The sequence below is a fragment of the Ambystoma mexicanum genome, chromosome 4p, assembly GCF_040938575.1.
Source record: "Ambystoma mexicanum isolate Mex_15411 chromosome 4p, UKY_AmexF1_1, whole genome shotgun sequence".
Lineage (NCBI taxonomy): Eukaryota > Metazoa > Chordata > Amphibia > Caudata > Ambystomatidae > Ambystoma > Ambystoma mexicanum.
Window position 1 is genome coordinate 1,232,508,679 of NC_090927.1, and position 25,641 is coordinate 1,232,534,319.

The 25,641-nt window shown below is 49.2% G+C and overlaps 1 protein-coding gene across 2 annotated transcripts in view; it reads right to left on the reverse strand.

Annotated features, from left to right (window-relative positions):
* LOC138453757 (chymotrypsin-like elastase family member 2A) overlaps positions 1-25,641 on the reverse strand; it is a 341,724-nt gene that overhangs the window by 233,081 nt on the left and 83,002 nt on the right. For both annotated transcript variants that reach the window (XM_069606886.1, XM_069606887.1), the window contains exon 3: positions 24,264-24,520. In XM_069606886.1, the coding sequence (XP_069462987.1) occupies positions 24,264-24,520 (257 nt within the window). The remainder of the gene's footprint in view (positions 1-24,263; positions 24,521-25,641) is intronic.

A 25,641-nucleotide genomic window follows, 5' to 3' on the forward strand; every position in this document is an offset into this window, starting at 1 on the left:
TCTTCCGACTGCTGAATCTTTCTGTCTGTCTATTATAACAGCAGAGAGGTACAACAGTAGCAAGAATTCTTCAGCTACCTGCTACAGCTTCTAGATCCCGTCCCTTACCACGTAGTTCTCTAGCTGTAAGTGGGTTGCGACAGAATCAGAAGCATTATTTACTATGGAGACATCAGACGCCTTGGAAAATTTAGTTCGCCTGGTTTCAGAGTTACGTGCCGACATGACGGCAGCATACCAAGCCACCCACAGGCGTATAGATGAGATGCAGGCTGCATCACGCCCGATGGGAGCCTAAGCCAGCGCTTCCTCAATGGCCTCAGGTTCTGGTATCCCAAATCCTCGTCAGGAGCCGGTGCCGGTGCTTATGTCCACCCAGTTCCCTTTAGCTGCTCCATAGAGGTTCCATGGGGACCCAAACCAGTATCAGACTTTCAGTTGCATTTCCTTTGCCGTCCGGCTTCCTTCCCCAATTCTACAACAAAGGTAGCTTTTGTGTTGTCATACCTCGGGGGTACCACAGCAGCATGGGCGAATCCTCTTCTAGAGGAAAACAGTTACATGCTTTATGACTGCGATGCCCTTATCAACGCCATGGGTAGAGTCTTCAACACACGCCACAGGGCACAAGCTACGGATCTGGAGTTATTAAACTTAAAACAGGGGGACACCACTCTTCTGACCTATCTAGCCAGGTTCAATCAGTTGGTGGCTGAGACTAACTGGCCCAAAGACAAGAGAGCCTCAGTATTTTACAACGGGTTATCTGAATCATTAAAGGATATATTGGCCACCATCCCGGTAGTCCCCACTAGTTTTTCAGAATTATTGGATTTGGTACTCCAGATAGACGCCCAAAGAGCGGAAAGGAAGGGGGAAAAGAAACCAACAGATCAGACTCAAGTCCAGTCGTTACCCCGACCAGAACCCCTTAGTCAAGGGGCTGAACCTATGCAGATAGGTGCTGTAAGAGGACCCCTTACGCCTTCGGAGCGAGAAAAACTAAGAGCCAACAATCTTTGTTTTTATTGTGGCTCATCAGAACATTTTATACGATCATGCCCGAAGAAACCCACCAAGAAAACGGGACACTTCAAGACTCGGCAGCAGATGGGGTTCGTCTGCCGAGTCCATTGCATCAGGACCCCTGCACTAAGAGTGATTGTTCAACTTTTCAGCTCAATGTTATGCTCACACTCTCTCATGGTTCCCCTTGGAAGACTTTTGCTATGTTAGATTCTGGTGCTACGGGCAACTACATGGATATCACATATGCCCGGGAGTCTAACATCCCTATATGTGCCAAGGAGAGGCCGGAAATGGTTAATGCCGTTGATGGTACTACTCTAATGTTAAGGCTGGTCATCGAATGCACTTCTGACATTTTAATGGTCACTGAAAGTGGTCATTCTGAGACTATTGCATTCGATTTGATTGCAGCACCACAGTTCAGGATTATTTTGGGGCTACCATGTCTATCCTTGCATAATCCAGCAGTTGCTTGGCAAAGGCGAGAGGTCTGTTTTTTCTCCGATTATTATGAAGCACACTGTCTGGACTCCGGCTGCGGGAGCATTTCCAGTCCTAGTCAGCCTCTTATGAAATCCGCTTCTGTGATCTGTTCCATAGTTTCGGCGACCATACCAAAGGAATACCAGGAGTTCAGCGATGTCTTTGACAAGGGCTTGGCCAATCAACTACCTCTGCATAGACCATATGATTGTCCCATTGACTTGATTCCAGGGGCAACCATCCCGAATGGGCATATCTATTCTCTTACACAAAAGGAAACCCAGGTTCTCCGGGAGTACATAGATGTAATGCTCAGGCATCCTTGTATCCACAGGGACGCCTCTGGACTGGTCTGGGACACTGCTGGGCTCTCAGCAACTCACCCGGACTTCGTTTGGCTTGGATCAGTTCCAGGAAATAGGAGGGATGTTTTAGCGACTCTCCTTGTCTCCCGAGGCCCACCTCTCAGTCTTCCCTTGCGTGTTTTCCCCTTGGGACTTTGCTCACCTTGGTTTTCGTAATGCCGCACTCTCTGTCCTGCCGAGCAAGGCAGGGGCGCGTCGTTGTTGGCTTGGTCCGCCGAGTTACTTCACTGGCGTTAACCTGGAGTCCAGATCGGCTGCGACTCCCCCTTTTCAGGTAAGTCTTTAGAGTTTTTAGAATAAAGTCTATGTTGATAATTGTTCGAATAACCTTCTTCTTTTGTCTTGCAGAGGCTGATGGAGAAAGCCGAGAACGACTACTGAATTCAAGAAGGTAAGGATGCGCTAGTTGCGGTGCTAAGAGCGTCCTTGTAAGTGAGCTGACCTGTGCTTTGTTTCTTCTCAGGTCGTGGAATAATTCCTGGAAGCGACGATGGAGTGAAGGACAGAACGCCGAAAGAGATGCTTGGAGTGGCAGAGGCCTTCCAGGTGAGGTGGTAAGAAGTTTCTAATGCTTGCCTCTTTAGTCCTGAATAAGTGGCGGAGGAGCGATGGAAAAGTCCTCGAAGGCTTCTACTGGATGGAAGAGCTGGAGCTGAGCAGGTAACAATAGCGATGTTCTTCAGTTGTTCGCCCGAGCAGGCCAAGATACAGAGCAGGGCTTGGTGAACGTCACGCTGCAAGCAGAACAATGCAAAGCGCATGCCCCGGGTCGGGCGTGGTTTAAATACCCGGCAGGTATCGCAGGTGCCTTAGGGGCGGACCCCACCCTGAAACTAGCCTGCTTGCTGCAGTTCCTTGATAGTCCTCACAGGGGCAGCCATGTTCACCCATTGTCCATTGGGAACCATAGTTGCCAAGTGCGCCTGGTGCCAACGGCGCCAGGATTGTGACCAAGGCACCCGTAGCGGGCTAGTGTGGGTCTTTCTGACCTTGGAACAGTCCTGAGGTGGGGGCCATGGTGCCCAAGACCCATAGCCTTGGTTCGAGGTCGTGACAATAGACAACGCTTTAAAAACTGGTTGCATTCGTCCTTCTCGGTCTCCTGCAGCACTCCCTTGTTCTTCGTCCCTAAGAAGGAGGGGGACTTGAGGCCCTGTATTGATTACAGAGCCTTAAACGCGGTAACAATACGTAATTAGTATCCCTTACCGCTGATCAACTGGGCTCTTCTGTAATCTTCACCAATTTAGACCTTCGGGGAGCCTATAACCTGGTCAGAGTAAGAGAAGGCGACGAATGGAAGACTACTTTTAAAACAGAGTTTGGGTTGTTTGAGTATTGTATCATGCCCTTTGGGCTATGTAACGCCCCTGCTACGTTCCAGAATTTCATAAATGACATTTTTCGGGACATGATCGATCAGTTTATGGTCGTTTATCTGGACGACATACTTATATACTCTGCTTCCTACCAGCAACATGAAACCCATGTGTCATCCGTCCTGCGGCATTTAAGAGACAATCATCTTTTCGCCAAACCAAAGAAATGTGTTTTTCATGTATCAGAAGTTGAATTTCTGGGTTCCGAACTTACCAGCAGTGGGGTACACATGATCAGGCTAAAGCCAAGGCTGTCCTAGATTGGCCGGTTCCCGAGAACATCAAGGCATTGCAGTCCTTTCTAGGATTTGCAAACTTTTACCAGCATTTTATTAGAACTCTTTCTGGTATGATTGCCCCGCTCACGGCCTTGACGAGTCCTAAACAAAAGTTTGAATGGTCTGCCGAAGCCCAACGGGTCTTTGACTCCGTAAAGGTTGCATTCACCACTGCTCCGTTGCTTCAACATCCGGACCCTACTACACCGTTTCATGTAGAAGCTGATGCTTCAGGTATAGCAATAGGTGCCGTATTGTCACAGATTTGTGGCAACACCGGTTTTCTTCATCCGCTTGCATTCTTTTCCAGAAAGCTTACGGCTTATGAATGCAATTATACAACCATGGAGAGGGAATTATTGGCCATAAGAGATGCCTTTAAGGAGTGGAGGCATCATCTGTTGAGAGCAACAGATCAGGTTCAGGTATATACCGACCATCGTAACCTTCTGGCCATGAAATCAGTTAAATGCTCGACCTCCAGGCGTGCCAGATGGCATGAGCTTTTTTCTATGTTTGATTTTGTAATCATGTATCGGCCAGGTCGGTTACACTCGAAAGCCGATGCGCTTTCACGTTTACACAGATCTATTCCGGTGCCTAAGGGGGATGATACCCTCCAGTTGCCAATTCAGTTTGTTTGCAGTTCTACTACACAACCATCATTACGATCAGCCCTCCAGGCATGGGTGGCCGGTAACCCTCTACAGATCTCGGAATACAACCTGGATGTTGTCAACACACTGCCCTATATTAAAGGGCGCATATTTAGACCTGATTCCAAAACACGTCATACGGCATGTCCTGGTGTCATGATGCTGTCTACGCTGCTCACCATGGAATAAGGAAAACACACAATCTTTCGCAATGGTGGTGTTGGTGGCCTTGTATGCATGAGGATGTGCAGGAATACATCCAGACCTGTGCTATCTGTACTCAATGTAAGTCTTCATGTTCCTATGGGTTTACTTCAACCTTTGCCAGTACCCAAACAACCATGGACAATGTTATCTATGGACTTCACAGTGTTGTACAGGGGTATAACACTATCTGGGTTGTGGTAGACTACTACACCAAGATGGCCCTCTTTGTACCGTGCCAAGGGCTACCTTAAGCACCGATCCTTGCTGATCTGTTTCTTAAGCATGTGTTCCGTTTTTTTGGACTTCCCTCATTATAGTGTCCGATCGTGGTACCCGATTTACATCTCATTTCTGGACCTCATTAACAGCCGCATTTGGTATTGAAGACCGATTTTTGAATGCTTACCATCCCCGGACTGATGGCCAAACTGAGAGGCTAAATGCCATGTTAAAACAGTACCTCAGATGCCTTCTCTTGCAGCATCAAGACACATGGTTATCGTTACTAACAGCTGCAGAATTTGCATACAACAATTCTCTACATTCCTCTACTGGCACCACACCTTTCTTCGCCTTGTATGGTCAACACCCACGATCCTTACCTGTGGATCCCCTACTTCCGACAAACCATTCTGCTGTTTCCGACACATCAAAGGGGTCACCAGGGATCGCCAGGACATTGAATCACGTTTGCATGATGTACACGAGTCCGCCAAGAAGTTTGCAGATTGGCACCGTTTAGCGGCTCCTGTTTATGATGTCGGTATGCAAGTATGGCTATCCACAAAAAACTCACAGTTGCCTGGTCGTCGTCCATTGTTGCCACGATTTGTGGGTCCTTATGTTATATCCCGTGTCAATAACCCGGCAGTGGTGGAATTGACCCTGCCTCGATCGTGGAAGATCCACCCGGTTTTTCATGTCTCATTGGTGAAACCCGTCTGTCCTAATACTCATATCCATCCACGACCTTCTAGAGTTCCAGTGCAGGCTTCAGAGGAGTTTGAGGTCTGTGCGCTGTTCGATACCAAATTACAAGACAGTGGGCCTCATTACACGGACGGCGGTAAGGGTTAACGGTCACCGTTAATGGCAACGGTGACCGTTAACTCTTACCGCCGTACTACGAGGTCCCTTAGCGGGTTGGTGCTCTAACGCCTGCTTTTTGCAGGCGTTAAAAACCAACCCGCTAAGGGACCTCGGAGCTAATTACGGCACCGCAAAATTGCGGTGCCGTAATTAGCCCCTTCCCCATTCCCATAGAGCCCTATGGGGCAGAAATGGGAATGGGGAAGGGCAATGGCGGAAGGGGGATTTACCGCCCCACCGACCTTGGGATGGGGCGGTAAATCCCCTTACCGCCAAGGTGGTGCCGGTAATTTACCGGCATGGTCCAGGGTGCTAATAGCACCCTGGATCACCGCCTTCCGTGTAATGAGGCCCAGTATCCGGTATTATCTTGTAGATTGGAAGGGCTATGGACCTGAGGATCGGACATGGGAACCAATTGGTAACATCAATGCTCCTCGCTTGTTGGCCCGGTTTCATGCTTACAGAGGGGTGGATGTCGCTTTGAGGGAGGAAACTGTCAGGAATCAGTTACGTTCCACTCATATACAAAGAAGGCAAAGTACTAGGCATTCCAGCTGTAAGTACCCTTGTTCTGCGTTTACTTGCCATTCTCCATTCCTGTTTAGATACAGGTTACCATGGCGATGGTTTGTGCGTCTGCGTGCAAGACGATCACCCAGAAGTGATTTCACAGCTGGTCGCCGTAGCGTTCGGAGGCGTACCCGCAGAAGTTGTTAAAACACGCCTTCTTTCTGTAGTCGGCGCTTCTGATCGAAGTTGTTTCTCTGCATTGTCTGCCTAGCTTTGTGGATTTCGATTTAGTTTCCTGCCCCTGCTTCCGTCCTCCTCTGTGTTTTGTTGCTTTGTTTCTATGTCTAGCTGGTCAGTCCCCTTCTGCCCTTCCTTGTGTTTTCGTTTGCTGCTGGATTGCCCGCTATCAGAACTCGGAACGCTACCGGTTTGCCTTTGCCTTCCGCCATTAACCTGAAACTACCCACACGTTAACTGACCTTGGATTGTTCAACGGACTCCTTCTTCTTATCGACTGCACTCCGTTATGGCCTGCACATTACCTGACCTCAGATTGTTCAACGGAGTCCTTCTTCTTATCGCCTGCACTCCGTTATTACCAGCACATTGCCTGAACCCGGCGGGTTAATTGGCACCAAGACTAGAGACGCTGTTGCTGCCATTTGCTGCCAGGTGCTACCTCCACAGATACGTTCTATAGGCACCAGGACTAGAGACGCTCTGCTGCCAGGTGCTTACCTTAGGTGTCCTCGTGCCGGTGGGGTAGGATTTGTGCCCTATTGGATTTAGGCGTACTCGTGCCGTCGGGAATAGTTCCTTGAAAAGACTACCTTTCACCAAGAACTGACTGCCTACAGAAATGCCCTCCTACCACGGATCAAACTATACTTTATTCATCAGGTATTGTGAAACTTGTTACTGTCATTTACCCTGTTTAGTACTCTCTTATCATATAGGGAACATTTATCAGTTTGGCTGCTTTCTTTAGATCTTGTACGGATACTGGCGATTTGAAAAAGCCAATTCACCTTCCAGAGTGCACCTATCTTTGGAATATCTCCAGTCACAGAATCCTGGGCGTGTCTCCTCTTCCGACTGCTGAATCTTTCTGTCTGTCTATTATAACAGCAGAGAGGTACAACAGTAGCAAGAATTCTTCAGCTACTGCTACAGCTTCTGGATCCCGTCCCCTACCACGTAGTTCTCTATCTGTAGGTGGGTTGCGACAATGGGCCTCATTACGGCTCTGGTGGTAAACCAGCCGGTGATACTGGCGGCTTGCCGCCAGACCCAAAAAAATTACCAGCGCCTAACCTCCCGGTAACACCAGGGTATTACAGCCCTGGTGGCCGGGAAGTCAGGCACAAATAATTATGTAAATCCCCATTCCGATGGAGCCAAATAGGACTCTATGGGAATGGGGACCACGGAAGCACTGGCACCGTTTATAAACGGTGCCGGTGCTTCAGTGAAATTCTGCGGTCGGGTGTAGTCCTGCCCGCAGAGTCATAGTATGCCGGTCCAGAAACAACAGTACTGGTAAGAATGCCAGTACCGTAGTTCCCGGGCCACCATACTACGAGCTCTGCTCGCGGGTGCTGTCTCACCCGCCAGGTTTTTTCTGGCGGGTGTAATGGCACTGTGAGCAGAGCACGTTGGATGCACAGGCACAACTCCGAATGTGCCGGTGCATCCAACATCCCCATACCATTCAGCCCTATGGGGCAGAATGGGGATCGAGCGGCCCTTGATTCCACCACCCGCAAATGGGCAATTACCGGGTCCGCCGAGCTCGGAATGACCTGGTTCTTGGCCATTCGCGGGTGCTGGAAAAAATGCAACTCCGGCGGCAGTCGTACCGTTTTTACTGGCATGGCTACCGCCAGAGTTGTAATGAGGCCCAACGTCTCTCAATGGGCCTCATTACAAATATGCCAGAAAGAAATTGCAATTACCGGCATGCCAGTTCTACTGTGTCTGCAACGGCTGATTCTGTGTCAACGTGCATGCGCATTCTGGAATCACAGAAACGGTTGCACCGGCATGTCGGTAATACCACCAAACTCCCCCCCAAAAAACCACATTGGCACCCTTGGTGTCGGTAATTCCGAATCCGGCTTCTCGCTCCTGGAATTACCAGCACCGTTGTTACCAGTGCCGGTATTATCGTGACAGGAAATAACGTGATCGCCAGAACAGCAAATAGCCCGGCGGCCATTAACAAAACACAATCCATTGCAATCCTCTGTGCACAGGAGTCACAGACACATTCCAGACACAGATACCCAACCACAGACATGGCTTCAAGGTACCAGCAGCAAAGAGGCGTAAGCCGAGGTTCAGTGAGGCTGAAATAAACATGCTGGCGGACATGTTAGTTTAAAATGCTGACAAAGTGTTCAGCAGTGACCTATGGCGGCAAGCACAAATGCGCAAAAAGGCCGTCTGGGCAGAGGTGGCCCAGAAGGTCACGGCGGTCAGGACAACACAAAGAACAGTCCGGGACTGCCACAAAAGCTGGGATGATCTACATCTAGGGGGGCGAACCTGCTGTCAGCACGGTGCACCCAGGGCACGGCCACAGGAGGCAGACCTGCATCCCCCATCCATCTTCTGCCATGGGTGGAAACATGCAGCAGCGCCATGCACTTCAAGGCCATTGAAGGAGTAGGAGCAGGGGAGGCGGGAGTTGTAACATTGGATGAGGCTGGTGAGTACCCGTATACCCAATGTCAGATTGCACACCTTGTACCCTGTATACAAATGAGTAGGCAAACATGTTAAGTATGTTGTACCCAACGCCAGTGCAGCCCTGCTGGTGGCCCACCCCCCTTCAACCTGGTTGCACGCATCCACATAGAACTTCTTCCCAAACCACATTCATACACCACTCACACATCACACAGGCTCCCTGTATCGCCCTCACAAGATGCACCTGCAGGCACTGAGACACACATCCCCTGACACAGCACAACTACTGCTGTCACTGCGGTGCTAGGACATGGCCAAAGTCACGTCAGTGTCAAGCACCTCCACCACCAGCAAAAGACCAGATGCTCATATGAATGATACATGTGGCCCACTCGTCCCATTCACCATGACCCATCATGCTAAATCATCACCAATGCATAACTGCCATAGGCAGCAGTCACATTTGTAACACAGACGTGTCACAACCAGCCACAACACCATATCATACAGCTTGCGTGGCACACCCATAACACCCAAATTGGGAAACACTGGTACCTCACACAACAGCCACTGCACACATCATGTTTGCACACCACATATGCATCCACACAGCATCCCCGACACAGGCATGTGTGCACCATCCCATGGCCGCCACCACCATGTTCATGACACAGCAATCACATCGGAATGTACTAGCACTTAAGTCTATCTCATGAATCCACCCCCATCACTGATGCCCTGCCTTTCTGACCCCCACAAGCACATCATCTGCCAATGAGGCTGGACAGCCTAGCACATCCAGGACCACCAGGCCATGCCACTGCTGGACCACCACCACGTCCACCCAGGACGCTGCATCCTCCAGCAGACGAGAGCGGGCAACAACTCCCGCACCCCAGCCACCCACAATCCAGCAGGCACCTGCCCCCCAGCCAACCATAATCCAGGAGGCACCTGCCCCCAAGCCACCCACAATCCAGGAAGCACCTGCCCCCCAGCCACCACCAGAACAGGAGGCGCCTGCCCCCATTCTGCAAGGGGGCCCACAAGGGGTTGAAGCTGATAACATTGGGAACGACGGTGGCGTTGGTAGTGCTGAAAGCAACTGCAGCTATGCGGAGGCCAAGGGCTTCAGTCCTGTGGGCCTAATGAGTCCCCAACCCACACAACCCCCACCACCGCCTCTGCACAATGTCAGGGACATTGAGGGGTGCCTGGCCAGAATGGAGGCATGCCAGAAATCAGTGGTACAACAACACCTGCATGAGGTCCAACTCATGCAGGATGGACAGCAGGCCAGCTCCATGAGGTTTACACGGGCACAGGGGAGAGCCAAAGGTGCCATTCTGCATCTGGCACAGCATGTGAGGGAGGGGAATGGTGCCATGTCCTCCCTGGTGGAGAAAATGTCTGTATTGGTGCAGGCACTCATGGACCACAGGCACATGCCCATGCCACTGGCTCCCTCCACAACTTCGAGTACAGGGTGTTCACTTCCAAGCAGCCCAAGGCATCGATCTGAGCGGCTGACTCAGCCCAAAAGGGGACAGAAACAGGGCACTGATTGGGTGGGTGTGGGGAGGGATAGTTGGGGATAGGGTGTGCGGATAGTTGGGGAGGGATCGTTGGGTGGGATGGTAGAGGGAGTTAAGACTTTTCACTTATGTAAATAATTGTTTTTTTCACAATATATTTGGTGTTGAAAATGAAATCAAGACTGGACATTGATCATTCAGTGTGAGTGCATTTATTCATGTACAGTGCGCTAGATGTCCTTTTCTGTGTGTGTAATAGGTGCTCAAAAGTAGTGGTGAATGAGGTCTTCACGTGTGACACGTCCATCCATGCCATGGCAGCGCGGTGCAATAGCCAGCTCATCTTCACTGACGTCCTCAGCCTTTGGTGGGAGCATGTCCATGTCTGGGGGCAGTGGGACGTGGCACATGATGCACATGTTGTGCAACATGGCACAGGCAAGCACATTTTCCCAACCTTTTCAGGGCAGTACATGAGTCCACCCCCCCGATCTGCTGAGGCAGCGGAACCAGGCCTTTAACAAGCCAAAAGTCTGCTCAATGGTGCAGCGAGTACACACATGGGCATGGTTATATGCCTGCTCGTGGATGTTTTGGGGTTGCCTGACAGGGATCATTGTGATGCTGGGAATGCATTGAAGGGACAGGGCCTCTGTATCCTTGTCCTTTATTGCTTTATCATGTGTGTTCTGGCTTGTTTTCCACACAGGAGTTCATGTGGGACTCCTGGCTGTGCGGCTCTTCCTCTTTTTGGTTTGGTGAACAGACCTTTGGGATACCCTTATGGCACCCTTGGGTGGGAGTACGACCCTGTACTCCTAGTGTATGCTTTTGGGCACCTGTGTGTGGCCCACAGTGCAGGGTATAGGCTGGTGGCAGCTCCATGCTGAATTTGACAGGTGCTCTGAGCATCCTCCATTGGGGATACCCAGGCCCTGCCATTGGAATCAGTTGATTCCTGATAGGAAACAAGATGGCCCCTGTGGCCTCTTGCTTTCTATTGTCTGTTACCTTGGATTCCTGAAGTCCCAGGAAGCCCTGACTCTGTCCATTCCCCATGACTGGCTGTTGGGTGGAAATTCCATATATGGTATTGTGGGGTACTCCAGGACAGACTGGCTGGCGCCTTCCCAATGACTGTATGTGGTGGGTACACCCATGAGGTGGGACCTGGGTGAATGGAGTGTGTGACGAATACGCAGTTCATGTTATGGGTGTCTAGTAACTAGTGTTTGACACAATGGCCGAGATAACCCTGCCTGAAACTGGTATGCATGCAGTGTGGAGTGATGAATGGCAGAGTGCTTGTCCGAATCCACATTCCGCGTTATGAGTGTCTGGATAGAGAAGAATGGCCTGAATGCACTGTGAGCCTGATTGGCTGCCTGACTGCCTGACTGGCTGAATGACCTTCTGAATGAGTGGTTGCCTGAGTGTGACCCAGCAGAGTGAATGGGAGATCAACAGTATATATGGGGGCCTCTCATTGATGGGAATCGTTTAGAATCTGAAGTTGATACTTAATGCTTAACCTTGAAACCCACTGGAAGAAGAAGAATTGCTGCTGCTGTCCTTCGCTAATCTGAAAGCTGCGTGACTGTCAAGGAACTGATATAAGAGAGGACCTGGCTAGGAGACCTCTTCCCGAGCTATGAGGGACCATTGTGCACCAGCTACTCCCTGGGCGTCAGACCCTCGAAAGGCTGCCGACCAGAGATGGGGACTGCTGCGGAATCAAGAAAAGAAACGGCCGGACATTGAAGTCCATCACCGTTGACGACCGCCATCGCCGACCGGAGCTACAGTGCTTGTTTGCCTAAGAACATTGAAACAAGGACTCTCTTGCTCATCCTCGTCGACCTCTTTTGACCAAGAAGAATCCACTGATGGGTTTCCCACCACCCGAAGACCACAGAGACGCTGATGACTTGACGCCCTTGCTGGGCCAAAGTTCTTCATTACCTCTCTGCGGCAATGAACACTTGTTGTTGAGGTGCACCGCATGCCTCAGCTTGCAGCACGTTTTCGCCTATTCGTCAACGAGCACCGCAAGAACCGAAGCTGCTGCCGCAACCCTTTTTCTTCACCGACTCTCGACAACTCGTGGCTCCTGCCTGAAAGGGAGTGCACTCAAGAAAGGGCCCGTCGACAACTCACCGAAGAACTCTACGAAACCAGGTACTTTGGGGTTGTGGAACCTTTTAGAAAGGAATCGAGACTATATTGAATATAATTGGACTGGGCTTGTCAATACGCTTTATTTACAGGTTGTCCAGGTGGGGGGAACCTCGCACAGAACTGTCTCTAGGTAACAGGAGTCAGTATTCTGCTCGATTTAACTTGCATTCTTTCGGTTGTCTATCGTTGATTCATCTTAACAATTTGATTTCTATGTTATTTGGGGATTTTAGCTGTGGTCGCATTTTAAAGGAATCGATAGTTAAGAGTGGTGCCTTCTCCTCAAGTGCCTCTGCTGCATCCTCAAATCACCCCACACCCTTTACCTTCAGAGAAGTAACTATCCCTGAAGTCATACGAATTGAAAAGAACCTTAAACCCTTGCTATGCAAAGGCGATATTTGCCCTGATAACATCATCAAGGACTGTGCTGCATCCTTAGCACCTTTCTTTACAGCCTTTATTAATTCTTCACTTACCTCGGGCACCGTACCCTCTTCCCTTAAGGAAGCGTGGGTTTGTCCACTGCTAAAAAAGCCCACACTTGACCCAGACTCCCCCAACAATTACAGACCGATCACCACTGTGCCATTCCTTCTGAAAATTCTTGATAAACCAGCTTACCTACAGATACAATCCTATCTGTAATCGCTCAACATCCTAGGCAAGAGGCAATCTGGTTTTCCACCATGGCACGGCAAAGAATCAGCCTTGCTAGATTTTAAAAAATCAGCTACTAGAAAACATGGACAATGGTAAATCTGCGCTTCTCCTGCTCCTAGGCCTATCAGCAGCGTTCGACTTGGTCGACCACAAAACGCTAGGAAACCACCTCATTAACTCTGCCCACTTCTCCCACGAAGCCACCACATGGATAATTTCCTTCCTAGAGGGCCGTGCCATGAGGGTCTTCTCAGACCAGGCATCAGCCGATCCCTCTCCCATCAGCTGTGGAGTGCCTCAAGGATCATGCACCTCGCCAACCCTCGCCAACCTCTTCACCCTACCATTACTTAATGAATTGGAATGTCTCGGCATAACGTTCACCAATTATGCCGATGACACATAAATCCTTCTCCCTCTATCTGGTGACTACGAGAAAGACCTCAGAACACTACAACAGACCTATGCAATCATCCAGGCTTGGATGGCGTCAAAAGGCCTATGCCTTAACGGGGATAAAACGGAACTCCTAATTGTAGGCCCCAAGGAAACCTTAAAAAACTTTACACCAAATACAGTAATTTCAGCATCGAAAACACTGTCATCCCAGTCTCGACCGCAGTAAAAACACTTGGTGTCTTTCTTGACTCCATCCTCTCCATGAATAGACAAGTTAGCTACATCTCCTCATCAGCAGCTCACACCACTAAAATCATCAATGCGGTAAAACCCTACCCCTCTGCCAAGAACTGTGTCACCATTGCTAGAGCCACCATAGGAGCCAAACTGGACTACTGCAATGTCCTCCTACTAGGTACGTCTGCCAAGAACATAAACAGGTTACAAATTGCGCAAAATAATGCTCTCCAAGCTGCTCTCAGTATCCCCAGGAGAGAGCATATCTCCCAGGCCAGACAAGATGCCCAGTGGCTCCCTATCAAAGAACGCATATTGTTCAAGGCGCTCACAATCACACACAGATGTCTCTCCCAATCGGTGCCCCGGTACCTAGCGGATCGAATACACCCTGCACAATCACTGAAACCCAAGCGAGAACTCTACTCTGACCAACTCGCGGTCCCTGTCTTTAACAGAGCCAAAGCCGGCGGTGCCAGCTTTGAAGTATTGGCACCAAAATCTTGGAACTTACTACCTCCCAAACTCAGGAAAGAAACATCACTCCTAGCCTTTAGAAAGGCTCTGAAAACCATACTATTCAAATAACTGTTTGTTCCACTGTAACCAAGGAACTTGACTATTGACTAATCTGTATGACCCTGTACTGAGAACTGTACACTGTTTTTGCCTGCACCCAAGTGAATATACTGTAACAGTGCCACAATGCCCTAGGGCAGCTCCACGCTTTATAAATGGAAATAAATAAATCCTCTGCCTCACTGCCTCTTCAATTAATGGTTATGCAGGCATGGCCTCCAGGTCCGGTACTGCTACAGCAACTGCTAGCATTGTGGTGTTGGAAAGGGTGTAGGATGTGGGAGTGGTCCTTTTGTGCTGTGGCACAGCCCATTGGGTCCACCTGTGCTGATTTTGAGCACCTGTGGTATGCTTCTACACAGCAGATTCCACTTACCGCCTGATCCACGATGCCGGTATTTCCGGCATCGTTTTCACATTGTTACCAGCATGTCCATGCTGGTGATTGCGTGTCCGTGCACCTCGGAATGTGTACTTACCTAAGCAATGCCGGTATCTCAGGCACAACTGCCGTGTGTCTCCGCAGACACAGGAATCGTGACTCGGACTACACCGGTCCGGAAAAAGGTGCCGTTACGGATATTTCCGGACTGGCATACTTGTGATGAGGCCCAATGTCTCTCAAATCAGGTCTCTCATTCAAGTAAGTGATGTTGTCTGTAATGGTGTCTCTAACTGGTACGTAATAATTGTCTCTCAAAACAGGTAAATGAAGATGTCTCCAGAACAAGGTAAGTAATGGTCTATCAACCAGCTAGGGAATTGCCCTCAATGTCACTGAAACAGGTAGCCACAGTTAGTCAAAATGTCTCCTGATAATGTGGTTGCTTTGCATGTTAGTATTATGATAAGTGCCCACTTATCTCTGCTCTTTGCAGGTTTTGCAAGTGCTGTGTGGTACGGGATTCCTTCCTGGTGCGGCAGCCCGGGTCAGCAAACAGGGGACCCCGGGGGGAACGCGAAGCGTTTCCCCCCGGGGTGTATTTTGGCGCTGCACACGGCCAGCGAGTTGGCAGTGGGGGGAGAGCGCCTCCAGGGGGTATTTAAGCTGTCAGGGAAGTTTCGGGAGGCAGGCGACGGTTGGGACCTGAGATTGATGTCCTGGTCGCCTGCTCCCGAGCCTTCCCTGAGGGAGATGGGCCTAGTGTGTCTAGGGTAGATCAGGTGAGGCAGGATTGTGGGTTAGTCATAGTGGAAGGTTGGGCATTAGTAATTATAATAAAAAAAAAAAAAGAATATTTTATTTTAATTACATATAGTCAGGGGTGCCGTATATAAGACACCCTCCCCTGTTTACCTGAGTTTTCGTTGGCTTATCTTAGCCATAAATTGTTCTCTGCGGAGCGGGGTGTTCATTCAGCTTTGTTTTGTCAAGCGGGTAGGTCCGGTCAGGAGAGCGTGCTTTTATTTGAGGCAGCTTGTGTTATCAGCTGCAGGAATCTTCTGGCCTGTGCCCTGTGGCCATCTGGCAGCGCTGTCCTAGCTGCCTGAGGTCAGCCAGCCCCTCCCGGGTACGGCCATATTTCACCCAGCTTGTCAGTTTGCTACGCGCATTGTGTGCACGGTAGCATTCGCCCGTGTAAAGGGGGCACTGCAGTTCCCTTAAAGGGTCTGCTTTAATTTCTGTACTAGTGCTAATCTCGTTTTTCAGCCCCTTAGTAACGTGGGCTCCTGGTTTTTATTTTTTTTTTTGTGTTTTTTCCCTTGTGGTAGGTTAGGAGTTAGGGGAGGAGGCTTTTTAGGGTAGGGGTTATTTTCAGGTGGGGGTAATTTAAAAAAAATAAATATAAATAAATAAATAATAAAATAAAATGGTTATGTTATGTTACTTTGCATTTATATAGCGCCTTATGTACCAGGGGTATGGTCTGTAAGGTGCTGGTAGGTTGAACGCCCTTGGGAACTGAAGTTCAAGTCAGTAGAGAGAGTCAAAGGTGCGTGTGCGCACCGGTGTTAGGTTTATAATTATTTCTATATTTTATCTGGGAGACTTTAATTCAGTTTTTCAGGGATATTAATTTTATAGCCCAATATTCGTTGTTGGTTTGCCCAGGCTAGGGGTATTGGTCCACGGATAGGTGCTGGCTCGGGGGCTTAGCTAGTTGAGCTGCAAGGGGCATATTTTTGGTGCACATCCAGATTATTGGTGCCCAATGCTGGGTCGGGGAGCCAGTTAGAAGGGTCTGGTGGATGCTAGGGCTCTGAGGGAGGCCCTGGAAATCATTAGCAGGGCATCTAAGGCCCAATTGGAAGGGGTGGTAGTGGAAGTCACAGGGGAGGGGGAGGCAGCCGGGAGTAGGCCTCAGCGTAGAGCAGCAGCAGATGGGGCTCTCGCGGCAGTTGGTGGCTTGCACCCCCCGCTGCGGGGAGAGGGGAGGTGTGGGAATCCAGGGGCAGGAAGACGAGGAGGGAGATTGACAGGAGAGCGTCGAGGGGAGTAATGATTTTGGGTGGTGAGCCAGAGAGGGAGGGAGTTAATAATAACCAGGGGGAGTTAGGGGATGTGAGGAGTGCTCAAGAAGGGGTGGGTCAAGGGAGCCACGGTGGGGGCGGTGATGGGGCACAGTGTGGGGCGACAAGGCAAAGGGGAAAAGGGGGTAAATACCTGCGGAAGAGTGCAGGTGGTAGAAGGAGGGGAGGTCCCCATCAATTGAGGTTAGGGAAGGGCGCGGAACGGCCCTCCCGGTTAGGAGGAGTGAGGGCGGAGGGTGCTGCGCAGCCCCCGCTGTTCAAGAGGAGGGAGAGGGTTTAAGAACGGCCCCTCCTCGGTCGGCGCAAGGAGAGTCTAGAGGGTGCAGCACAGCCCCTAGCAAGGAGGATTACAGGGTGAAGGACTGCACACCTCGCCCGAGAGAAGAGGACCAGGCAGGGGTTTCTGCGGCCCCGCCGAGAAGACGTCAAAAGAGTGGCGGGGCGGACGCCCCGGGCTCGCAAGAAGAAGACTGACTCAACTCAAGCATGAGCTCGCATCCACAATGGTATTTAAGGGGTGATGAAGCTGGAGTGGAGGATTATGTGGGGCAGTGGGGGAAGAAGGCTATAGGACTGTAAGGAGAAGGGGGGAGGAGAGAAAGGTTTGAGGTGGGATTGGAAAAGACAGGTGCAGGGCGATCGGATGCCAAGAGGTCGGGGGAACAATTGGCTCGGTGAGACTGCTGACATGTTTTGTCCCTGTAGTAGGAGCCCGTTAAGAAAAGAAATGAGGAGCATCGGAGTGGACGCCAGACCGCAGACGGGCTGTGTGGAAAGAGGTGAGCGGGAGAGGGAATGGTCATCTGCATGGCAGAGAGGGGACACGAGAATGGGGACGGGAAATGAAGGGTCTGGTCTGCAAGGGGTAAGGAAAGAGGTTGGTGTAAAGGTCATTGGAGCCTTGGGGGATGAGAAGGGCAATTGCTCAGTAGAGGTTCAAACGGACAAGGTGGTGGAGCTATTGGCGCTCGAGGTACAGGTTGCAAAAGAAAAAGAGGTGGAAGTGAAAGGAAAGGAGAAAAAACTGCCATACATGGGTATCACAAAACCTTTGGGGGCGCACTTAATGGCAGCGACCAGGGAGAAGATTCAGGCGGGGGAATTTGTAGATGTTTTTAAGCTGCTCCATAGGGAAGTGAGAGCAAAGGAGGGGTCTAAGGAAGAAGAGAGGGAACTAGCTTCGCGCACAAGGGTCCCAGTGACTATTGAGAATTGGACGTCAGCATTTATCATTTACGCCAGCGTATATTGTGAGAAATTCCCGGAGCGATGCGTGGCTCTACTGAAATATATGGATGTAGTTAGGAAGGCATTTACGAGTTTTGGGGGCTTCGCTTGGGTGCAGTATGACGAGGAGTTTAGAGCAAGGTTGGCGGAGGACAGTCAGGCGGTTTGGGGGGAGATAGATATGGATCTTTGGTTGCAATGGATGGCGCTGACGAGGACAGCTCCAACGGTACACACGGCAAGCGGTTTACCCGTGCCTTACCGGCCCTTTCTTGGTCGCCCCGCCCCGGAAGGGGTGGGGGTAGGAGGCAGGGGTCAGCCCTCCGCAGCATGTTGGGCGTTCAATAAAGAAGGCTGCACGAGGTGGATGTGCAAATTTAAACACGAGTGCAGCAGTTGTGCGGGTCGGCATCCGGTTACAGATTGCTTTCAGGCAGGGGACAGTGGGTCAGGGTGAGTAGCGGGGCAAGGAGGTGGGGGGGAAGGAACGCATGCCAGGTAAATTGGAGTGTTCTGGTAGGTCGGGCTCAGTTTATCGGAAAAGGAGGAGGGGCACAAGGTTTGATGAGGTTTTGGGGGGATCCAAAGGAGGTAGGAGATGGGTGAGAAGGAAGACGCTTAGGTAGGGCAGGGGAGGGCCGCAGGGGGGATGTAACTGTGGAAACTGTTAAGGGGTGGTGGCCGTCGTTTGGAGGGCATGGATGATGGTGGCGAAGCCCTCACGCTTGCCGCACGACAAGGTGAGTAAGCTTTAGGGTGCATGGACGGGGGTGCGGGAGCGCCTCTGGTGCAGCAGGGGGAGGTGATGAGATGGGGCTGCTTGGACGGGGGTGCACTAGGGCCCCTGGTGCAGCTGGGGGAAAAATGGAGCAACGAAGCAAGGTTCAGGAAGAGGAATTTATATGGAATGGACTGCAAGGACGGGGCGCAGGTTTGGCCCCTCGTGCAGCGGTGGAGAGGAGTATGGTAGAAAAGGGGCCTGCATGGACGGGGGTGCACTAGGGCCCCTGGTGCAGGTGGGAAACGGGGTAATGGACGCAAGAAGCTTGAAGATTAGTTATATGGAATGGACTGCATGGACGGGGGCGCAGGTTTGGCCCCTGGTGCAGTGGCGAAAAGGAGTAATAAAGAAAAGGGCCTGCATGGACGAGTGGGCATGTGGGCCCCCGGTGCAGGGTGGGCAAAGCAGCGCCATATTAGTAAGGTGAGGAAAGGTGGGGGCCAAGTGTGAGCAGGAGGATAATAGGTTAGAGGAGAAAGGGGGTCTAAGTGGGATTAGGTGAATGGTTTAAAGGTTAGGTGAAAGGTGCGAAATATAGGGGGACAGGTAGGAGAGGACCGGGGGTGTTTCCGGAGAGGGATAAGGAGATGGCCAGGAAGGATAGGTTCCTGAGGAAGGTGTTACTAGTGGTTTGGGAAAGGTTCGGAGGTTGGAACTCATTCATTTAGGAGGGGTGCAGCATCTGAAGGTAGCGGGCTGGGCGTTGCAGAGGAGTAGGTGAAAAGGTTTGGGACGCTGGAAGTAAGGGAGTTACAAAGGATATGTCAGGGACCGGGGCAAACGGGATGTTTTTAAAGAATTTTTAAGTAGGTAGCAGCAGTGTTGCTTTTAGTAGGATGCTGTTGATTTGTAAGTGATTTTGTAATTTCTTTTTCAGATGCTGCTAGGAGGCCGGGCCAGACGTCAAAAAATCTGGTTTGTGGGTTATGCTATTGTTAAGTGGGCAGGGAAAGAAGCTGAGAAAAGGGTTGTTGGCAGGCAACTAGGTTGCAGCTAGAAAGATGTTGTGGTAAGATGGTCCAGTTTTGGGGGGCTGTGCTGGGATCAGTTTCTTCCTATGTTGGCTGGGTTGAGGGAAAGCTATGGGCCTCCAGATAGGAAGATTATTCCTGCTGGGGAAAATGATCCATTAAGGGATATGGGTGTGGCTCTTCTTAGGAAAATAAAAGGGTTTTTGTTATGGGTAAGTGTGCCTCAAGCATCTGTAGTGGGGACTTAGTAGTTGCCGCGGAGTGGAGAGGAGCGAGAAATGAGGGAGCGATAGAGCGGGCAAGGAAGGGGTAAACAGAGAGATGGTAGAATATTGTGCATCGGTGGCGGTACAGGTTTGGTCCATAAAGAAATAGTGTATGAAGGATTCATGATATTTAGAGAGGATGGTGTACACTTGTCGGTTTATGGAAATAATCATTATCTGGCGGACTTGGGCTCTTGGCTGGGAGATTGGTTAAGGGGTTGGAGGTAAAGAGAACTGGTGGGGGGGTGGGGCAGAAAGAACACCTCGGTGGAGGGTTTTTCTGATGTCGGGGGCATGGCCCCTCTAGATGTGGGGGGAGGGAAGCACAATGGGGGAATGGCGCGGGAAAGGATGGGGTGGTGCTGTTTGCACAAGCGGGCTACCCCGGGGGAACAGGTATTGAGCCTGGAGGGGCATGGGCCCGGGGAGAAAGCGGGACGCCTGGAGAAGGGGTAAGGAGACGGTAGGGTCCAAGGGATAGTTAGGGAGGAAGTGGATTTATTTAATTATTTAATTGTTGGGGAAAATGAAAATGTTTAATTATTTAATTGGTTGTTTAAAATATTTTGTTAGTCTGTAAGGCCATGGAGCCAGGTAAGCGTTCAATTGTAAGCTTTGGCCTGTCACATTAAAGCGACCTTTTCCACTTTAAATGAGTCTGGGGTTTTGTGCAGTAAGCCAAAAAGGGGAAATGGCAAAGGAGACTCTCCTGAGCTGTGGCTTGTCCGGCGAGCGGGAGAACAATCTTGGGTAAAACAAGGAGGAAAACCGGTATCCACAGGCTAGGGAATACCAGCCCAGAGCTCGAACAGGTAAGACGTTGTTCCCGGTTCAGTGAATAGGGCTGAACACGTGTTACAGAAAGGCGTGGCCTTTTGTAGGTCTGCTGCAAGATGGTGAGCGGCTGAGCATTATGGGAGGTGTAGTTCCCTCGCCCTACTCGGACCAAGACCTGCCACTCATGGAATCTGTGTTCTTTCTGGCTGGAAATAAATGCCTAAAACGTGTGTGCGGGTTATTACGTGTCCCCTTTGCCCTTGGCCATAAATTGGTGTATGTAGGTGCGAGAAGTGAGTTGCCCCCATTCCCCTTCTGGGCCCCAAGCCTGACAGTTACAGACAGGGAATCTAAGGAAGGTGACTGGCCTGGATTCACCCTTAAAGACCATTCTTACCACATATGTAAGCAGTCTGAGTTTGGGGGGCCACCCTGGAGTCAATATCAGTTCAGGAGAAATGTAGCCTTGAAGACCTAAACAAGTCCTCAAATTAGAGGGAACTGTCGGCAATTGGCAGCGCTCCAAGGGAGTTCCCTTGGATAGTGAAGGACCAGGCAGAGTTAGTTATAGCAGACAAAGCCATAGCAATGGCATACATCAACCGGAAGGGGGAATCAGGATCATCCTCCCTGAACTTCTTTGCGTGGGAGATATAGTCTATGATCCATGAAGGCAGTTCACATCTTGGGAATAGAGAATGTTGAGGCAGAGTTTTCTTGAATTCGGCAGAGCTTCTTGAAGATCTGTTGGAGAGTCGGTACCCCCAAGATAGACCTGTTTAAGTCCTTGATGTCAGCAAAGGTCAGTAGAACAGAAATTTGAAATTGAGTCAAAAGCTACCCTCAGCAAAGGTCGACATGTTTTGTTCAAGGTTTCAAACAGAAAGGGCCTCGGGGGTGGATGCTTTGACCATGGAGTGGCCTCAGTTGTTGCTGAATGCCTTCCCCTGATACCCCTGATTCACAGAGTTGTCAGGAAGAGCAGATCTCAGGTAATTCTGGTAGTTCCCTATTCGCCACAAAAGGCATGGTTTCCCACACTTTAAGAACTCCAGGCTGAGGAGGTATGGAAGGTCCTGCGATATCCCTGCGTTCCACAAGCCAGGCAGGCCTTGGGGGTACACAGAATATAATGGCCGGTCTGGAAGTTGAGTGGAGTAGGTTACTGGCCTGGGGTTTGTCCGATCAGGTGACAGAGACAATTCTCCATTCCAAGTGCTTAGCCACCGTAAAGGCATTTGGAAGACATTGGAGGCATTTTTAAAGTGGTGTGAGAGGTCTGATATCAATTCCCTTCAATGTAGTATAGAAGCCATTCTTTAGTTCCTTCAGGATGGGTTCCACAAGGGGTTAGAAGTATCTACCCAATGGGCACTGCGGGCTCCCCGGCTTAGAGCTATGAAGTGTAGCCAAGAACACCTAGTCGAAAGGGAAAATCAAAGAGGTAGATTGCTGAGGAGTTTAGCGTCCTCCAAGCCACTTCACATAAAGGTCCACCTCTGTGGGATCTGCCCCTGGCACTTTGATTCCTACAAGGCCCTCCTTTTGAACCAGTTGACATAGTCAATGTAGGGTTCATATGGTCAAGAAAGCCTTTCTAATTGCCATACCTTTGGCCCATAAATATGGGGAAATACGAGCCCTGTTGTGTAGACGTCCCTTTCTTACTGTTCAGTCAGACGTACTTGTGTTAAGGCATGATCCCAAGTGTTTCCCAAAGGTTAGGCCAAAATGTCATACCTCAGAATATGTGGTTAAGCTTGGCATTGAATTGATGTGGAGAGAACGGTCATGGAATATCTTTGTAGGACTGAAGGCTTCATCATGTTATAATTACAATTGTTCTTTTACAACATGCTTAATACCAGAGATTGATTTCTAAGTGTGAGATTGTGACTCAAACCTGTGTTGTGCTGCGTTGTCTTGCTTCCAAGACAAACACATTTCGCCTGAGCATCCCCCCTGGCATCTTTTGGGGTCTCTTGGGATAGCAGGGTCAGGCAGGAAAGCCTCTGTGGAGAAAATTAGCCAATGGATTGAGACAGATACCTCCATGGCATATGAGGCATCTGGAGTGCCAATGTCTGAACAGCATTGATCAATCAGGGGCATAGTGGCCCAATGGGCTGATGCTGAGGGAGTTTTCTTATAGGAGATCTTTAGGCAACCACCCGGGCGGACTTAAATTAATTCATAGGACATTACAGACTGAATGTAGACAACCACAGGATGGGTCTTTTGGGGTGTGGTTGCTTGCGCTGTAACAGAGTGATTGCCAGTTGTGTAGTGATAAATAAATGCAGTGATGGGATGCAGGAACACTTTCAAAATGGTGTTTCAATGGGTCCATTCCACGACAAACAGCTTTGGTACACCTTAAAAGTTAGTATTGAGATGAGGAACATGGAAATGGAGATAATGCCTCCATTATTTACTGATAATCTTCCTTACTCCTAGTCCTGCACTTCCTCGTCCCCCATACTTACATCCCTCTCAACCCACCCTTGCCGTGGAAGGCCCCATGATCCGGTTTTGGAAAATATAACAGGGAATTATGGGTAAGTACGCAGTATTAAAAGTAAAAGGGAAAAAGTAAAAAGAATTGTTCCTATGATGGATGCAGGGCCTCAAATGTAAGTACTGTGATGAGGAAGAGCAGGACTAAAAGTAATGTAGATTACCGGTATGTGATCGGGGTATATTTTATTGCCACCTCACCAACCTAGTATCACTCCCATTAAAAATGAGCCTGCCTGAGCTTCCTCTGGACTTCCTCCTTTTTTAAAAACCATATTCATCTATCTTTCGCATGAAAGGTGCTCTGGTTCATTTATATCGTATTCATGTTTTCTTGTTGGAAGGGATGATTCACAAGCTAGGAAGCGAATGTTGATTCAAAAAGCAAAGCCACTACCAACATTTTAAAAGGTACGTTTTGCCAAAACCAAACGTTCTGCTTAACCAGTACAACTAACTAAAAATATGTATCAACAAATCGAGTTTTCGAAATAAGTTTGAGAAGTTCACGCTTTCCGTGTGGATAATATGAATTAAGTTCTGGAGCAAACTTTGAGAACAATGAAAACCTTACTGGCCTATTTATGGACAGCTTCACAGGTGCATATTATTTTTTTTTTAAAAGAATTGTTATAAAAGGAAATAGTGGTTACCAAATTAAAGACCTCCTAGGTTTTACTTTTATTCTAATGGTAACCTTAAGACCTGAGGTCATCAACATGTGTCTCTCCAGATGTTCTGGACTACATCTCCCATCAGCCTTAGTTAGCATAGTCAGTGGTGAGGGTTCACAGGGGTCGTAGTGCAACACATCCGGAGAGCCAACGCTTTCTGACCATTATTTTTAGACCTACATGAAACAGAGATGAGGCAAAACAATGTTCTTTTCAATAGGAAGCAAGATGCCAATGATAACTACTTAACTTAAGCAGATAGATAATTAAAGGGAACGAAAAATGATAGTTACTTACTTATCCGTCCCCAACCAGATACCCAACAGTTTTTCACGCTTGTCATTTCCATTTTTGAATCTTCGGGGAGGCATGCAGGTTGAACTGCGTCATTGAATTGAATTGGTTTCGAGGTCAAGAGGAGAGCAATGTCATTTTCTACAGTTTGCTCATTATACTTTTCATGCATAATCACTTTCTCAATGTCAAACGAACTCGTTTCCAGGTTGAACGTGGGGAAGGCGACTTGTCCAAACATGATTCCCACATGTATTGTCCTAAAACAATCAAAGGAATACAGAAGTCCTTATCATTGGTAGCATTGCCTGCTGGTGTAATACATTTGGGTTATAACGCCATTGGATCATATTGCAAAAAAGTGCACTGGTGCATGTGCAATTTTGGGAAGGTGCAGATATGTATCGAATGAATGCATTTTGCACCTGAGTAAAAGGGTGCAAAACTTTCTATTGCAAACTCATTTGATGCCATGCACGCGTGAGTTCTGCAAAGTTTTCTTATATATTTATTTGTATACAAATAACGACAAGGATTCTACAGTAACCAGCATTTAGTGGTCATAAGAGCTGTTTTTAGGGCGTCCAACTAATAAACAGGGGAACATCACAGAAACAGTATAGATTGTTAGTTCTACTAGAACCTTTTTCCACAATGGAAGAGGGCTATATTCACTTGTAAGATTAGTAAGTGCATAGTTTATATTCAAATGATCCCTGAACACATTCGAGTTGATTTTGCTCCTTATCGTAAATTGCTCGGAGGGGGCATGTTACATTTGCACATAGGTGCTAACAGGACCCGTTGGTGCAGTTTTCATTTACCGTGAGCAGTGCAAAAGGGAAATGTTAAATGTTGTCGGAATTGCTTTTAAATCTCCCTTCTGCACTGCCTAGTGCACATTGAGTAAACGCTGCTCGCCGTTCATGCATGCCAGGCAGGATTTACAATGGATTCCTGCATTATACGCCTGCTTTTTGCTGGTGGAAAATGCAGGCAAATTCCATAGGAATTCATTGGGTTTACGCAAGCATGAAAATATCATGCTGACGTAAAACGACGTGCTTTTTGGTGGCAGAGATGAAAATAGAGGGAGAAACATAATTACTGTTCAATGCACTCCCACCATCTTTAAAAACTACAGAAATGCCCCAGAGCGTAAGTAAAGGTGACAAGATAGATGTAATAACGTTATGCCTCTCTTTAATGCCTTTATTTTTGCTGGTCAGACTTGTAAAATGAGCTCCAGGTGTGGGAATTGATGACCATCTTAACTCGGAGACCCCCCTGAAGACATCACCCATGATGCCATTTTTCATGTCATTGTTGATCCCCGTTGTGATCTCTTGTATGTGCTTATGGACTGAGCATGTCCCCTGTC